Source organism: Gopherus flavomarginatus, chromosome 10 (genome assembly GCF_025201925.1).
Source record: "Gopherus flavomarginatus isolate rGopFla2 chromosome 10, rGopFla2.mat.asm, whole genome shotgun sequence".
NCBI lineage: Eukaryota > Metazoa > Chordata > Testudines > Testudinidae > Gopherus > Gopherus flavomarginatus.
Window position 1 is genome coordinate 61,031,013 of NC_066626.1, and position 17,785 is coordinate 61,048,797.

Consider the following 17,785-nt stretch of genomic DNA (forward strand, 5'->3'; position numbering starts at 1 on the left):
GGAAATTAGAGAACTACATTCTTCACCCCATACTACAGAGAAATATGCATTTTAATTGCTTTTTATTGTTCATAGCCCAAATGCAGTTTAGGCCAGATCCTGTAAAAGTCTTGCTCTTATGTATGTGACCAGTAATGAAAATTTTAGGGGCTGATTACATAGTTGGAGTCATATAGGTGGTGAGTTGTTTCCATTTGAAATAGATACATTCTTCTGTGAAACCTTTTACAAAGTTTTATGTCAGTAAATATACTGAGAGGCCTCCTGAAACTGAAGTATATTTTTAAAAAAGGGTTTTCAAGTTACAATGTGAAAGGTTATACAGTCTTTGTTTCTCTGATATTTGTATGTTATTGATTAGCTGGATCAGTACAGTTGTTCAAGGTTTCTAGATAGTAATACGAAAATAAAATATTATTTATAATTACTGTGTCCACAAAAAAGAACAGGAGTACTTGTGGCACCTTAGAGACTAACAAATTTATTTGAGCATAAGCTTTTGTGGGCTACAGCCCACTTCATCAGTTGCATAGAATGGAACATATAGTGAGGAGATATATATACATACACACAGAGAACATGAAAAGGTGGGAGTTGCACAACAAACTCCAAGAGGCTAATTAATTAGGATGAACTGTTGTCAGCAGGAGAAAATTTTTTTGTAGTGATAATCAAGATAGTAAATGGGCTATGTCCAGTAGTTTGATAATCTTTCCATGCCTAGATTGCCTGTTTGCTGTAAGCATGCAAATGTTGCAAAGCTCACCTAGTTGTAGAGGAAGGATATGAGGGGCCATTGAGTGTAAAAGGGGCAAGGTGTCCCAATTCTGCAGATCCAGGGATTTAGAGGGAGGGGCAACCCTGGATTTGTGGAGCCTGAAGCCATCCTGTATACATAGGATGACTGTCCTTTTGTGCAGCTCAGCTTAGTTCTCTTTTTCTACCCTCCTCCAACATGCAGTGTAGCTCCAGCAGGAGCTACACTGCAGTTGTGCTGAGTCCCCCTATAGCTGTTCAGCTGCAGCTGTTGTGGAAACTGTGATGGAGTTTACACACCCAATAACCCAGAGCAAACCGTGGAGCAATACTGGGTTAAGGAGGCGCATCCACTTCAGCGCATCCAGGGCTTTAGGTGAAGAGACAGTTTGAAAGGGCACTGGCAAGCCAGGGAAAGGTGCTACAGTCTGGACGACGAAGTGAAGTTGAAGCCTGTGGGCAAGGTGACTGCTGTGCAGGTAAGACCACTCTGGGAGAAGTGATCCAAATCCCCCCTCTGAACCACACCCCTTACCCCAGGGACATTAAACTCCTGCTAGTAAGACTATGACCACACCTTAAAGGGAGAAGCTCCAGCCTGGTTGGAGAAGACCTGAGGAGAGTTTAACTTGGGGTAGACCAACAAGTAATCTGAAGACTGCAGCATCCAGGGTTGGGACCCTGTGGAGAAGGAGGGCCTGGGTCCCCCTGTCTTGCTCCCCGCACTCCACTGTTGCGACCTAGCCCTGAAGAGAGAAGAGGAAACACATAGGAGGGGCTGAGAATCACGATATATGACCCAGCAGGGTCCCACTCTAGAAAAGAGAGACTGAAAAGAACTGTGAGGCCATTGCCTGACCACTATGCCAACTGGCTTTGAGACTGACCCACCATAGGGACACAACATGGGTTAATGCTGGTTCAAGTGATATTGACTCATTCCTGGTTTTCCAGACTGAAATCTGGGGTTTGAGAAGGGAATGGTGCCAAGAAAAAGTGGGTTGTTCTGAGCTGCATCCCCAAAATCCCACAGTGAAACTGTGGAGGACTAGCAAAAGGCCTTCCATGGTGTACTAGGGCATGCACTGTGTGTGTGTGTGTGTGTGTGTGTGAGAGAGAGAGAGAGAGAGCGCAAGCAAGCAAGCTGAGGGTAAACACTCAAGCTAATAAGGAGGTAATAAATTCCTCTTCTCAAGAGCTGACATGAAGACCAATCCTCTTTTATTCTTTTCTGGTTCTGCCAAAGCCCCACATGAATGAATTTAGCCGGGCATTTGCTCAAGATAATTTTGAAAGGATAAACTGTTTTGGAACAAAGTTGTAGGTTTTTAATGAAACACTGCTAAATATGTCTACTCTGATGGAAAGATCTCTATATGTGGAAAGTATGGAGAAGCTCTAAACAAAGAGAGTCTGACTCCAGCTGTTAAGTATTATATATGGATGAATGATGCTTTATTAAGTGTGAAGTATAGAGTCATCTTAGCTGGTGTAAATTGATTTAGCTCCATTAAAGGCAGGAGCTGTGCTCATTTACACCAGATGAGTATTTGTCATTATTATTTTATTTATTATTCACCAATAATGAATAATCACCTCCATCAACTGCTCCAAATCAAGTGGCAAAACAAGATCAGAAGCCAAGAAAGTCAAAGCCAAATCCAGCAATTATCTCCATCACCATTTGTTTTTGCAGCATTTTTGGTATTATAACAATGGCAGACCAACAAGTTCTGAAGTGTGTGTACCAAGGAATGCTGATAAATGGCGGGCAATCACATGGGTGCCAAAAGCTTTGGTGACACAATAACATTGCCAGTGATAGATATAAACTGAATATACAATCAGACTACCTTAAGCATCCAGCCGGAGACTGTTCTGGGTCGCGCTCGATTTACAAGGAAGCCACATCTTTTGGGGGGTTTGCCATGATGGTGATGATGAATGTTATGATCATCATCGCCACAATGTAGGACTGAAGATTTTGGTGAGCTATGTTTTTTACTGATGGCATAGTTGACAATATATAAAGTAATAATAACATGAAAAATAATCCCATCAGGGAGGAAACCTGGAAGAGGATTATTTTTCAACATGACAACAACCTAAAGCACACATCAAAATGTGTACAAATCTTGAAGCAATAAAGATCAAGTGTTTAGTACTTTGCCCATCATAGTCACTTGAACTGAATCTAAAAGAAAAAAATTGTAAGGATTGTTTTCATTTTACATAAGCTAAATCTACAGGAACAAGGAACATCTGAAGTAGTGTAATATTTTGTGCATCTGGAAGAAGTCTGTATTTTCAAGAAATATATAGGTGTATCCACACACTATAGGCCAAATTTATCCCTGTCATAACTCCGCTTTGTTTAATATCATTATGCCAGAAATGAAAATTAGGTCCAGTGTTCCCAAAAGACTCTTCAGTGTATTTTTTTAAAGGCAAGTGGTATGTACAAATAATGAACTGGTTTACTGTAATGAAATCCCATTATTCCCTTTGTCTTCATTGTCAATAATGTGGCTTTGAACCTTGGGGGATGACTGATGTCAGGTGAGCAATTACATGATTTCTTTACAAACCAGGTTAAACCATTAATTTAATTTTTAAAGTGGAAAGAAAACCATACTACACAGAACTAATGAAATACAGCAATCAACTGTCTGCACATTTGATAGGGAGAAGGGATAATTTGTAATATGAACTAGATCATCTAATTCTGTTTCTATTTAAATACTAATCACTGCTCTGAATATTTAGGTTTGGATTTTCAAAGGAGACTGGGGAAATTAAGTACCCAACTTCCTCTGGAATTCAGTTGGATTTGGATGCCTAACTTCTTTTGACTTCCTTAGAATGTCAGCCTTAGGCCTACTTTGGCCTTTTCAGATTTTTGATTATTTTGACTACAACATAAATATTTTTTTAACATTTAATTTCCAGTAATTGCATAATTCTGTGAAACCTCACAAATTTCTGACCTACCGGGAAATCCATTATGAATTATTGAATGTAATGATAAGGGTACGGTACTGAAGGTACCTTCAGTTTCCACTGAGAGCAAAGGAGATGAGGAGAGCACTCAGTCAAGGGCAAAGCAAATACCATCTAGACCTCCATCTGCGAAGTTAGTTCTAAGGAAAGCCATGGACTGGGTGATCTAACAGATTGTACTCTGTCTCTTGCTTTTAAGATGTTAAGATTTTGCATGCCTTTGTCATTGCAGCAAGAACATGTCAAGTTGATCAGTTTTCTTGTGGGAATGGACGTTGTATTCCAAAATCGTGGTTGTGTGATAGGGAGGATGACTGTGGTGATGAAACAGATGAAATGGCATCATGTGGTAAGTTACTAATTATTTACTCTACATAAACTGGCCATTAAAAACATCAAGTGAAGATTTAAAGTCTGGTTTAAAAAGAGAAATAAGAGGATTTTAAAGGATATTTTGGCTCTTTATGTAAGTAAAGAACAAAATAGACAAGATATAGTAGGATTTTTTAATTTTTATTGAACCAATAAATAATTACTGCATTTCTGCCCTAAAAACTTTATTATTATTTAGAAGCTTTTTTCCACTACCAAGCAGCAATTCATAATCAAATACTATCGCCCCCACCCCCCCGCCCACAGTTTGGCCTATATCTCAACCCCATATCTCTCTTTGAAGGTCAAGTGAAATAAATAGGCCCTTCACCATGCCCTGAACGTTATGTTATATTCATTTAGATTAAACATATGAACCCAAAGAGACAAAGGTGTTAACATAATCCAGTCATTGTCCAGTTTTAAACAAGGGTCAGGGTTTGGAGTACAGATACCTCAGCCTGCTTCCTACTATGGAATCACGCCATTAAAGATTCTTTGGACCTTTATGAAAGATACAGGGGGGGAAAAGGGAAAAACAGTTAAAGCATTCAGAATGTAAAGTATTAAGTAAGGCTTAGATTTTGACAACATCCCAGAAGGGGAAAAACAGAACAAAACAAAAACTTGTCTAATTGTCTGGCAGTTTCTGAGAAGGTGTTAAAGATGGTAAAAACTGGTCTTTTGAGAAAAGAGTAGCTGAGAGGGGCTGGTTGCTGCTGCTGTTGTTAAAGCCAATTTGCTAGAAGACAAAACAAAACTAACACATACAAAAAGGGAGAGAAAAGAATAGCAAAGAGAAAATGCAGTTTCTGTCTCTGACATTCACTCTCACTTGCAACTTCACTGCTGGAAGAACAGTCACAGCATTCAGTCTTATCAGCCACTCCCAGACCTGATAAATTTGTAACAGTATGGGCTGTTTTAGGGCATTGGTTTAGCTGCCTGTTTCTGGTCACAGGCTAACAGCAGCGTAGCAAGATATACAGTCTTGAGGCTTGGCTACGCTGGAGAGTTGCAGCGCTGGTGGTGGGTTTACAGCGCTGCAACTTACTCACCGTCCAAACTTGCAAGGCACATTCAGCGCTGCGTCTCCCTGGCTGCAGCGCTGGCTGTACTCCTGCTCTGCCTGAGGTATAAGGATTGCAGTGCTGGTGATGCAGCGCTGCTCCACAAGTGTGGCCACCAAAAGCGCTGTAATTGGCCTCGTATTCGGAGGTATCCCAGAATGCCTGCTCAGCCACTCTGCTGTTTTGTTGTGTACTCTGGGATCCTGGAGCTGCTTATCTAAAAAACAAACACAACTCGTTTGCTCAAGCAGAGGCAGGCAGGGGGATTCCTTTGGAATGTTCACAGTTTGCTTGAGGAGAGAAGCAACACGGTGGGGGGAGGGACGGGAGTCCGTTTTGGAGCAGCTGCTTATCTGGTCTAAAGGCTATTTGCATTTAGTGAATAAAAGAGGGGTGGGGGAAGGGGTCAAAACTTTTAAAATGATTGAAGGTTGGTGCTGCGTAACTTCCAGTCCTTAGAACTTGCAAGGCAGGGAGCTGACACAGTGTCAGCTGCAAAAATCCACTCTCTAAGTCTCCTCCACGCTCCCTGTCACACTCCACCCCACCCCCCTCTTTTGAAAAGCACGTTGCAGCCACTTGAATGCTGGGATAGCTGCCCATAATGAACCACTCCCACCAGCGCTGCAAATGCTGCAGATGTGGCCACACTGCAGCACTGGTAGCTGTCAGTGTGGCCACACTGCAGCGCTTTCCCTACACAGCTGTACAAAGACAGCTGTAACTGTAGCCATACCCTTGGACAACTAAGCCAGACTCTTAGTAGACAGAAGGAAGGAAGGAAGAGAGAGAGGAAAGAAGAGAAATAATGTAGAGAAGGAAAAGGACACAATGGGGGGTGAGGATGAAAAAATCTCACATCTCATGTGATGTTTGAGATTGAGCTGGGAGAGATGGTGGTGTCATCTGGGTCCCTCTTTCTGGCCTTATCTGGTCAGGACAGCTCTCAGGATTATGAAGAAGTACGTCCGGGTCCCAGGAGACAATGAGAGTGGCAGCCATGATGCTTACTCCTTCCCTTTCTCTCACCTCTCAGTCAGCCATTATTATGGTTGCCAACTTTCTTCCCAAAGCCTCTTTTTCAGGGCCCCAAAAGGGGAGCAATGGGCAGAATAGCCTATCCTTTCCTTATTTTGTTCACCAATTAGGCCTAATTTTCAATACACCAATTTTGGTTTGTCGATTTCTGGTTGTATACTGTTCTTGTTTACCAGGCATAATCTTAACATAGTCTTTGAATTATACCAGTAGGCCTCTGTGTTTAGACTAATTCAGCCATTGTGTCCCTTTTTTGGACAGTTCACATTAACATTTGTTGTTCTAGGTTATTTTGACTTTTTTGATCTTTCGTTCACTTTTTACAGTTGAGCTTCAAATTAGGGTAAATTAGTAAAACTTGAGACTGGGACAAGAGGGGTATCATTGTGTTTGGGGGACTTTACAGAGAACTCTACCTCTCTTAGATCCCTCTTCATGTATTTAATATCAGAGCTTCTGCTTCATTGTAGCTACGGGGAAAGAGGTGATCTGTCAGCCAGGCTGATCCCAAGCAGTCAGGGCTTTATTAATCAAAATGAACACCTTAAAATTTAACTGGAAGCTCACATGACTTTCCGTGACCTCTGTGACTTTTGCAGTGGCTGATGTGGCTGGACTAGCAGCAGTTTGGATGTAGAAGGGGGCTCAGGGCTGGGTCATGGAGTTGGGCTATGGGGCAGTGCTTACCTTGGGGGTGGGGGGAAGGGAGGCTCCCGGCCAGTGGGATCTCAAGGGGAATCTCTGACATGCTACAAACCAAACACACTGCTTCAGGTAGAATAAACAAACAGATTTCTTAACTATAAAGATAGATTTTGAATGATTATAAGTCAAAGCATAACAAGTCAGATTTGGTCAAATGAAATAAAACCAAAACACATTCTAAGTTGATCTTAACATTTTCAATGCCCTTACAAACTTAGATGCTTCTCACCAGAGGCTGTCTGGTTGCTCTTTAGCCAGGCTCTCCCCTTTGATCAGTGCTTCAGTCACTTGGTGTGGTGTTTTGTAGATACAGGTGGAAGAGAAAGAGAGAGCATGGCAAATGTCTCTCCCTTTTATCATGTCCTTTTTTCCCTCTTGGCTCTGCCCCCCCCATCTTCAGAGTCAGGTGAGCAGTTCCTTGTCCAAACTGACCAAAGGAAGGGGGTGACTCCCTCGAGAGTCCAACAGATTATTTTGTTGCTGTCTAGGCCAGCGTCCTTTGTTCTTATGAGGCTGGGCTGGGTTTGTCCCATACATGAGGTGTGAACTGCCTCTCAGCTCTTGGAGAGTTTTTGCCTGGGATTATTTTAAACCATGAGGATACATTTTCAGCCTCATAACTACATACATGAAATTATAACCAATAACATTTACTGTAACAATTACTATAACATCACTATACCAACCATGCTCAGTGCATCATGAGCCTTCCAAAGACATCTGACATGACAAATGTTGCATTGGACACCCCACAATCATTTTGTAAAGGTGAACATGGGGGTGTGAAGTGTTTCCCCGAGGTACAGAGCATCAGTATAATATTGATCATTCTGATTATTTATTTCAGAATCAATCACATGCTTTGAAAAAGCAAAATAAAACTGCAGAGGCAAGTCAGAGTACTTTTTAAGGTAAAACCTGTGGTGCTTTTAAAGTTACATTTGCTAGTAGAGCACATTTTTAGAAGTCCCTTGAACCTCTGCCAAATCTAGGTATTAGATATATTAGCATTTTTGCATATCTCTAGCATCTGGGTACAAGATGCAGGACCTTTGACAAATTTATTTTTAGTACCTTAATTGAAAATCCCCAGATATGAAAGGAAAAGGTAATGTGTTAATTCTGGTTAACACCATAAACAGATTAGAAGATCCATTTATTTTCATATAAAATCTCTGTCCTCGAAGCACGTAAAAAGTTGTGATGCTGAACTCTTGTTCACTCAGCATTCTTCATGCAAGTGAACGTACGGTAAGAAAAACACACATACTGCACCCTTGGATATTCTTCTATGTCAGGGTCCAATTCTACTACCATGTTTTTATTTGTGCCTAGAATGAGGTAACAGATGCTTAATTAAGGAGACTATCTTTCCTTGTGTTCCTGTGCATAATTGTTGGCAGAAATTAAAATAAGGAATAGCAGAAGCTATTCCTAATTTTCATATTTTCTGTATGCCACATTCATAAACAGGGTAGTTGTATTTCAAAAAAAAAGTGCTGAGGTATAAAAATTCAGGTCTCAATCCTGAAAATGCCAGCACATGTATTTAACTTTCAGCACGAGTACTGTCACTGACTTCAGTGGGACTAATCACGTGTCTAAAATTAAGTATATGCACAAGTATTTGCATTTCAAGTATTGGTGTTTCAAAAGGAGAACCCTTGAAGTTTGTGTGGCAAATACAAAAAATTTGAAGCTTCATGCACTTTAAATTTCAGCAAGCTGATGTATTTGAAAGCTTTCTATAGTTATTTGTCATTTTAATACAAATTCATGGGACTATCCTTCGTATGAAAAGGTGCATTTATGCAGCAAAATCCAACTTTAATTTGTTTAGTGTCTTTCAGACAAACTAAGATAAAATACAATAGTGCAGAATAAGGATTTTTTTAGAGGAGAAAATTGTGGACTAAACTGCTCTTTTCTTTCGTCTTCATTTGTAAACACTATTTCTTCGTAAAATGTACAGCAAGAAACTTTTTCTGAAAAATCTGCTTATTCAGAATGGTTGCATTTATGCCATAGACTTACACTGATTACAGTGGACAGATGTGGAAGGGGAGGAGGAAAGGGAGTGGCTGCAAAATATGGATCTGTGGATACAGACTGCACAATCTCTGGCTTATAGCTGATGTGGTTTAGACTTTAGACTCCTTTACTGACACTGACAGCACAGGTAACCCCAGGCAGCTGCAGTCCTGTGACCACTGTGACAAGTTTCACAGGGCATATAAAAGTGTAGCATATACTTAAATTACAGAATATATTTTTACAGTGTATTTCCTCACTCTCTCTACATTTAGGCAATAATCTCTCTACATTTAATGTGACTCTTCTGTGTAAATGGTGTGGGGGTCTTGCGGCAGTTGCACAGTGGTAGGGGACAGTTTCACATAGCCACACTTCCTCTCTGTGCAGGCTTTCAAATAACTATTTTTGCTAACTTTCATCAAACAGGTCCCTTCTGCTTTGCTTGAGGGAGGGAAAGGAAAGTATGGGTCTAAGTAACAAAAGAGAATTCTACATCATACTATTATGTGACAGTCAATAAAGTAGTTTGTCTGACCAGCTCATCTACCTGTATTATGCTTTTTGATTTTTCAGTTTGTTTTTTTTATTTTCATGTTTATGACTCTCTTGCAAAGGGTATTGGTTGTTTCATCCTGTTAGGTCATCTTGAATTTTCCTTGTGTCACTGTCAGCCTCCTCTTTGTTCACTCTTAATATTTCAGTCTGGTCAAACTTTACACATCACTTATACATTTTAATCTTCTTGTAGTTTCATACTCAAGCACTATAAACAGTAAGTTAATGTGCTTAATTCTTCTCTTTTCATTTTATATCACAATTCGATGCCAAGCATGAGTATACTGTAGGATTCTGACTGTGAAAAACATTGTTACCAGTCATACTATTATGAAATAATTTACAATATTCTCTGTATGCAATATTATTTTTCAAGAGAGACAAAATGATGTTTTATTTCCTATTTTTGTGTGTGTTATCATGACTGATACTTGTTTTCAAACTGCATTTTTCCTCATGCATTTGAATAACTCTGGCTCCCCCTGTTGATTCAGCAATTTCCATAAACTTACTAGGGTTTCCAAGATTCCAGGACTGCCCTGGAGTCTGCAGGAATTAAAGATTAATCTTTAATTAAAGAGTATGTCATGTGATGAAACTTCCAGGAATACATCCAACCAAAATTGGCAACTCTAATACTTACACAAAATCATAGTTTTGCCACTTCAGAGAAAGGTTTTTTCTCCCAGGATGGTGGAGGGCTGAAAATTACAGTGTGTCTGGTGATTAGGGTCAGAAATCGATACCAGGATCAATTGAACCCACACTACCACCTCCAAAGTACAAATACAGCAACTTTCAAGAGTCCAAGGAAGTAATTTTAGAGGAAAAGCAAAGGTAAAGTTACTGATTTTTATTAGGATTCACCAGCCTTTTGCTCTGATGTGGACTTAGTTCCTCACACCCTGTCCAGGCCCTTGGCACAGTGGAGGAAGGTCTGCATGGGAAATCTAAATCTGCAAGACATAAACCCCACAAAATTCTAAAAGGAAAATCTCCTTACTCAGCAAATGGCTCTTTGCACAACACATTGTGTGACAATAAAGATGACATATATCAAAGGAAAAGTTCAAGAGGAGGCACACTGTTTCAGGGGAATTGGAGATAGACACTCTAAAGCCCAAGCTCAAATCAATAAAACATTATGCAGAAATTGCCAGAATGCAAAATCAATTGAAAAACCTGGCAAATAGAGGAAAAAAAGATTTAATATAAGATTAGTGGGTCTTTCTGAAGGAGGAGCTATGCTTTCTTTCATAAATAACTTCAAGGAAATCTTTGCCACAGAGGACTCCGAGTTTGATGTTGAAATAGGAAGATCCCATCTCAATTCATTTTAATTAGTTCCTGTGTCTTTATCTAGGCCTTACAGGTGAACATAGCATAGAACACAGTTTTGAAAGGCTCCATGCATCCAGGTCCATGCTCCAAGTCACTCCATGCATCTGAAGAAGTGGGTTTTTTACCCATGAAAGCTTATGCCCAAGTAAATCTGTTAGTCCTTAAGGTGCCACTGGACTCCTTGTTAGTTTTGAAACGATATATGTTTGATGTGAAGGGAAAAAAATATAGGAATCTAGTTTTAATGTACAAGTTGAACGCATCTTTCAAAAGTGATCTATTAGTCTGATCTGTATAATATTTATATCTAAGACTTCAGTAAAAAGCTAAATTAGAAAAAGTCTGAGCTTTGCTTGAAACACGTGAAGCATGTTCGTAACTAATTCCCATGCCCTTAGCACATCTTCATTTGTCTCAGAGCAAACTTTGGCAGAGAAGTGCTGGTCCCTGAAAAAAACAACAACAACAAAACCCAAAACCAGACATCTACAGATAATAAAAAACAAAATCTCCAGGAATAATTGACAAAAGTGATCTCATCAGCATTTTTACATTTCTTTTCGCCCTACTCCTTGTGCTGTACCAGGAAAACAGCTGCTTCTTTTCAGCCTTTTGATACTTTCTCTGATATCCAGTTGTATTGATTACTTGATGAAACTGTCTTGCCTCTTCTCATCCTTTGCTACCTCATCTGTGATTCTGCTTAAGCCCACTCCTTTCATTTAGCTTCCTTAAAAGATATCAAAATTCAAATAGGCATATCTACTGCACAAAAAACAGCAGCACATGTAAATCTAACTCCAGAGATTCAGTGATTAAAACAAGTCATAGTCATAAAGAGATCATTCATATTATTACACTTCTGTGTATTTAGAAAAACAAAGAGCTCCTTTGTCATTGCAGGATTATTTCCTATAATATTATCTCAATGTATCTGTATAGCTGAGTTTTAAACGAATGCAGAAGTCACAGTGTTTATTGGGAGACTATTTCATCGTCCGATAGATCACACTATTTAGAAAAACAGAAAACAGCTTTCTTGTTTTGCCAAAGGTTCTATGTAGTTTCATTCCATTTTCCTTATACTCCTTTGGGTAGTCTCAGACAATTCCTTTCCATCCTTGCTGTTACTATCCTATACTCATTATTGCCCTTCTTTGTCAACCAATAAATAGTTTTTTGTAGGTCCTGTTTATGATATAGCTGAGCTTGTTGGTTGCAGACTAACTTTCAACATGATCTGTTTCTACAGGCTACATAGTTAATGCTCCATTAGTAATTGTGACAACTGCTCATGGTTTGTCCTTGCAAGAAGCCTGGAATAGTAAGTGGATGGGCACCTCTCTTCCCTTTTAAACTTGTATAACCAGTTTGGCTGGGCATTTTTTCTCCTAGTTTAAACTCTGTGAGCAATATGATAATCTATGCTTTGTCCACACTGCATAACAAGTGCAATATTATAATTTACAACTGTTCTGCTCTACTCCTATAACAGTTCATTGTATAAATACTAGCAGTCCAGACTACTGGAAGCTTGTTGTGTTCATTGTGTCCACATGCAGCACCTCCTCTTATTGTGGTACCAATATATCATGAATACTAATACCAATACCTGAAGCAGGGTTTTTTGGAGAATAATAATCCACACTTGGAGAGATTTAAGAAAACATGTAAAATGTGAAATATATAAATTAGGGTTTGTTAATATCTGAAATACATTTATTAAAAAATGTATCAGTCTTGTGTAAAATATTACTTCTTTTAAACTAAGAAAAGCCTTAAGACTGCATGCATCATACTATATGAAATGGAGATTTTGTATGCAAAAAATTACAGAAGTTGCACTAACTTAAAACAAGAAAGTGATTGGAATTACAGGAGTTTCTGCACAGAGTAGTTCCTGATGGAGTTGCAGGAACATTGTGGGTTGGTGCTGGGAGGACCAAATGCAATGTTGCAACACCAACATTTGCATAATGCACTACAGGTGCAGAAGTGAAGTAAGCCATTGCAGGATACAAAAGTGCAGAGACTTGCTCCAAGGAAGTTCAGTTTCAATGTTGCTTTTAGCACTTGTGCACCTTTGTAAATATTCTTTTGTGTGTGTGAACGTAGGGCATTCCACAATTGTGGCAGAGGTTCCAGCACCAAAATATTCCAGTGTAGAAGGGGATGTAAATTCCATTGTTCCCTTAGTTCAGGGGTGGGCAAACTTTTTGGCCTGAGGGCCACATCTGGGTATGGAAATTGTATGGTGGGCCATGAATGCTTATGAAATTGGGGGTTGGGTGCAGAAGGGCGCTGGTTGGGAGTACGAGTTCTGGGATGGGGCTGGTGATAAGGGATTCAGAGGGCGGCAGGGGGCTCAGGGCTGGAGCAGGGGGTTGAGCATGAGAGGAGGTCAGGGGGGCAGGCTCTGGGCAGTGCTTACCTCAAGCAGCTGCCAGAAACAGCAGCATGTCCCCCCTCCGGCTCCTATGCAAAGGTACAGCCAGGCGTCTCTGTGCGCTGCCCTGTCCACAGGCGCCACCCCTGCAGCTCCCATTAGCTGTGATTTCCGGCCAATGGGAGCTGCAGAGGCAGCGATTGGAGTGAGGGCAGTGTGTAGAACCCCCGGCTGCCTCTATACATAGGAACCAGAGGGGGAACATGCCACTGCTTCCGTGAGCTGTGCGGAGTGGAGCAAGACCCCGTTCCCACTCCCCGGCTGGAGCGCAGGAGTGCGACAAGACCCAGACCCCACTTTTAGGCAGGAACTCGAGGGCCAGATTAAAATGCTTGGAGGGCTGAATGTGGCCTCCGGGCCATAGTTTGCCCACTCCTGCCTTGGCTAGTGGTGATGCTTGATATGCATATCCTTCAGGCAGTCCATTGCTTATTATGGAGTGGTTGCCTAGATTTTTTCAGACTGCACTGATACAAACACAGCTAAGCATTATGGTAACGCTGGATGCACAAACTTGGTTTACACTTGGTATTGATATGAAAATAAAACTCTGGAGCCAGCTCAGTTGTTTGTTCTAACCAAAATTGGACAAGAGTATTAGATAAACATGGATAGACTTGGAGTTGTAGTGTGGCTGAGCCTTTACTTTGTAGCTCTATACGTATTCCAGTGTTTTAGTTTCCTGATAGTTTTACTGGAATATATGTGAGAACTGTTAGTAAGTGTTCACTCTTTAATGGTGACTTGCAGTGTTTAACTGTCAAAGCAGTTTATTTCCTACTTGTAATTCTAATCTCTTCATGTTCCTTTGTATCACTTCTGTATTTTCCAAGTGTTTCATTTCCTGCTTTTTACCAGCAGCTACATTGCAATCACACATTTTATGATTAAAGTGAACTTTTGAAAATATGAATTTCTGACAATTCAGACTATATTTTGTCATTAGTATTATGATGCATACAGTTGACAGGGTAGGGTGTAACTTTACAATTAAATTTACTTCAGAGATACTTTATTAGTAAGAACCAAGACACAGCTTTAAAGTCACAGTAAATTTAAGTGAACGAGGAGAGTGCAGGTTCTGTGCATCCCAACATTAGCTAGAATCATTCTGCCTGCAAAGTGTTAAGTCAGGCAGAAAGCCCTCTGTGTGCTGAGGCTGGGAAGGCAAGGGAAAGAAGAGAATGGGTTTTGCCTGGGAATAGCTCCTGTCCCTCAGAATTGCCAGTGCAGCATTTGCTCCCACCCTCCAGCATCTGTGACTCCCAAGCACTCAAGAAGCACAAGCACCCTGATTCTAACTGATCCTCAGTGTAAGATCTCTTTGCCCCTTTTTGTCCCCTTTCTTTAAACCTCTTGCATGAGTGGCCAGAATATAAACTTGTATGTGATAGTGTAGTGCAATATGGCTTCTGCTTCATACAGGTTTTGAATTAGTAACTTAATTTATAGCGACATTGTGATGCCTTTACTTATACTGAGTAGCACCTGCTCCTCAAACAGACCCAAATCAGTGAATTAAAGTGAGTAATTTTCATATTTAGTTTTCAGGTATTGCATAACATTTTTGTAACTTTATTCAAGAAAACTCATATCTTTGCAGAAAGACGTATTTTCAGATTTTCTCTACTATGTAAATCGTATCAGATTTCATTGTCCTTTTTTTAAAAATACTGAGAGAGTGTTTTTACTCCAACTTTTCTCTGTATTCATGGAGAGAACAGCACTTTTGAAACGTGCATACGTTTTAGAGAAGCAGAGCATGGTGCTGCTTCCAGCTGTTGTTCATTTACAGGAAACTGAATGAGCTGGTAAAACTCCGTAGTGTCTGTTTGTTCTCCTAGCACTACAGCGTTTACTGATTGTCCTTCAGCAGCAAATGACTAACCTTCCCTTCTAGGAACTAGGAGACACTCATTTAGAAGATGCTGAAATTATCTTCCTGAAGCAATGGCCACTTCAATAAGTGTGTTAATTATTCTTCTGTGCCTTTGTGCACGTATGAGGGAGGGGACACAAATAGATGGGATACAAATTAAATCTGGTATTGCCATTAACACATTTCATGTTGGATACCTTCATATCCTTCACAGAATTCCCAACCTGTGAACCAGTAACTCAATTTATATGCAAAAATGGAAGATGTGTTAGCAGTAAATGGCACTGTGACTCAGGCAAGTACCAAATGTTCAGTATTCTAAACTGATTTGATTAGGGGGCTGAGAGTACTTTTGATAAAAATGCTCATTTCCTACTGGGACTGAGAGTAAATCCAGCTTGTAGCCCTGCATAAAATAAATGTATTGGTTTTATTTTAATGATTTAAGATTTAAAAGTTGTGAAATTGAGGCCACATACCTGGAAGAACACAGAGATAAGAATTGCTCTTAAAGTTAAACTTGGAACATCACTGCAAATCTAGTGTATTATATTAGAATAGAATGCAATATAAGACAATATTTGGTTATTAGAATGGCCAAGAATCGGAGCATTTCCATAAAATAAAATAATCAGTGGAATGTATTTTTGGCTGAACAAATGTGCAAAGTGAGCTTTAGTGTTTAATGCATTATCTTTCCCTTTCTTGGGAATCATAATCACAGATTACAGGAATCATTATACAGTATAGAAATAAGGAAGCCCACTCCAACCCCCTTTTGATGAATTAATTAGTGTTTTTTTCTCCAGCTGTTTCTAAATGTGTAATGAGAGCCTTTGCCCTGTATTATTTTAAAAGGCTAATTCTGACTTTAGATTTTCATTTTGGCCTTAAGTTATCTGAAACTGTTTATCTGCAGCCCATTCATCAGTCTAATGCATGATTTTGGTGGGAGTAAAACTAATGACTTGTGTTTTGGTAAACATAAGTCTTTACACCCAATTGCATAAAAGGACCAGCTCCCATAGCTATGATAGGACAAGGAATTGCTCATAGTGACATAGTAGTTCTGGTATGATCCAGCGGAGAAAGCAATATCTAGAACTTTAACATACTACCTATCACTTCGTTGTTTTCTTCTCAAGAACACTGTAGATATGAAAAGAGTAAATGCAAACGTTGTTGCATCCATTTATTAACGTTTCTCATGAGCGTAAGGCTTCTGTTCAGATTTTATACCATTTAAAGCTGGTCTGACTTTTTTTTTCTCATGTTGATTCTGAATGTTCACAGATGACGACTGTGGCGATGGGAGTGATGAGTTGGGTTGTGTTCACTCATGCTCCAGTAACCAGTTCAGATGCTCCAATGGCAGATGTATACCAAGTCATTGGGCTTGTGATGGTGACAATGACTGTGGAGACTTCAGTGATGAAACCAAAACAAACTGCACCAAAGAAGGTTGGCTATTTTAATACTGTGAAAAAGATTTGGTCTAAATGAATAGTGAACTTTCTCATCCGTTGGAAAAGTGAAAGAGATTTAAATTGTTGGTGGCAGAAACAGATATTTAAGATCTGATACCTCTCTTAAAGTGGTGATTCAAACAGGATATAAAGGGGATAGGGAGTTAAGTCCTGGATGGTTCAAAGGACAAATTTTAAGAACAGCCAAACAGGCAGGCTGAAGATTTTATAGTGTTTTTGTTTTTGAATTACTAGTAAAACCAAACTCTAGGAAGGAGTGATTCTCTCTCTCTCTCAATTATCCTTTACAGGTAACAGGAGAGAGAAAAATAGTGCCAATCTATTAAACAAACAAAAACCTACCTTCTCCCTGGGGAATGGCAAGACCAAATTTGCTTCCCTAGGCAGCTGCCTAGTTTGCCTATAGCTAAAGCAGCCTCTGCTGAAACAAATCCAGCACAATGTTGATAGTTTTACTTCACTGAATTACGCTGAACATGATTCTTGTCCTTTTAATAGAGAGAAATGTTTCCTGGATCAAGTTACACTAGGCAAGGCAACATTGCTTAAGTTACCACTTTAATATCCACAAGTATTTTTACACAACTGTTTAGCTCAATATAATATTAAAATAATAAGAATTTCCTATAATTATTTACATTTTACCAAAGAATAATCCCTAAAATTTCTTGTATGTAGTATTTATTTCTTATTCAAAACCAGTCAACCAAACAAAAAAATGTAATTGTGCTTTACAGTGAAAACGTATCCGATCTCCAATTTACGATAGTCCTTCTTTTATTCCTACTGTTTGGTTTACTAAAAAGGCAACATCTACTGTCTCATATAGCAGTTTAACAGAATGAGCACATGTGGTGAATTTCTTAATTTTTCAATAGAAATTAAAGGAAAGCTTCCATTATGATGTCATTAATGACAATATTGGCCTTCTGCTGTGACTTGTTATGTAGCAAGTTTCCAAAATCATTTGATTATGTACTAAGATTTAATTCTCCAGTCACAAAGTACTCTGTAACCTCCAAATGTATAAAACCAGGGAAATATAGTTAAAATACTGTAGAAACATATTTGATCTCAAATACAAAGGATATCACAAAAAATT

At 39.4% G+C, this 17,785-nt stretch overlaps 1 protein-coding gene across 5 annotated transcripts in view; it reads left to right on the forward strand.

The window, feature by feature from the left end:
• LRP1B (LDL receptor related protein 1B) overlaps positions 1-17,785 on the forward strand; it is a 1,302,041-nt gene that overhangs the window by 784,563 nt on the left and 499,693 nt on the right. For all 5 annotated transcript variants that reach the window (XM_050969143.1, XM_050969139.1, XM_050969140.1 and 2 more), the window contains 3 exons: positions 3,989-4,105; positions 15,411-15,491; positions 16,490-16,657. In XM_050969143.1, the coding sequence (XP_050825100.1) occupies positions 3,989-4,105; positions 15,411-15,491; positions 16,490-16,657 (366 nt within the window). The remainder of the gene's footprint in view (positions 1-3,988; positions 4,106-15,410; positions 15,492-16,489; positions 16,658-17,785) is intronic.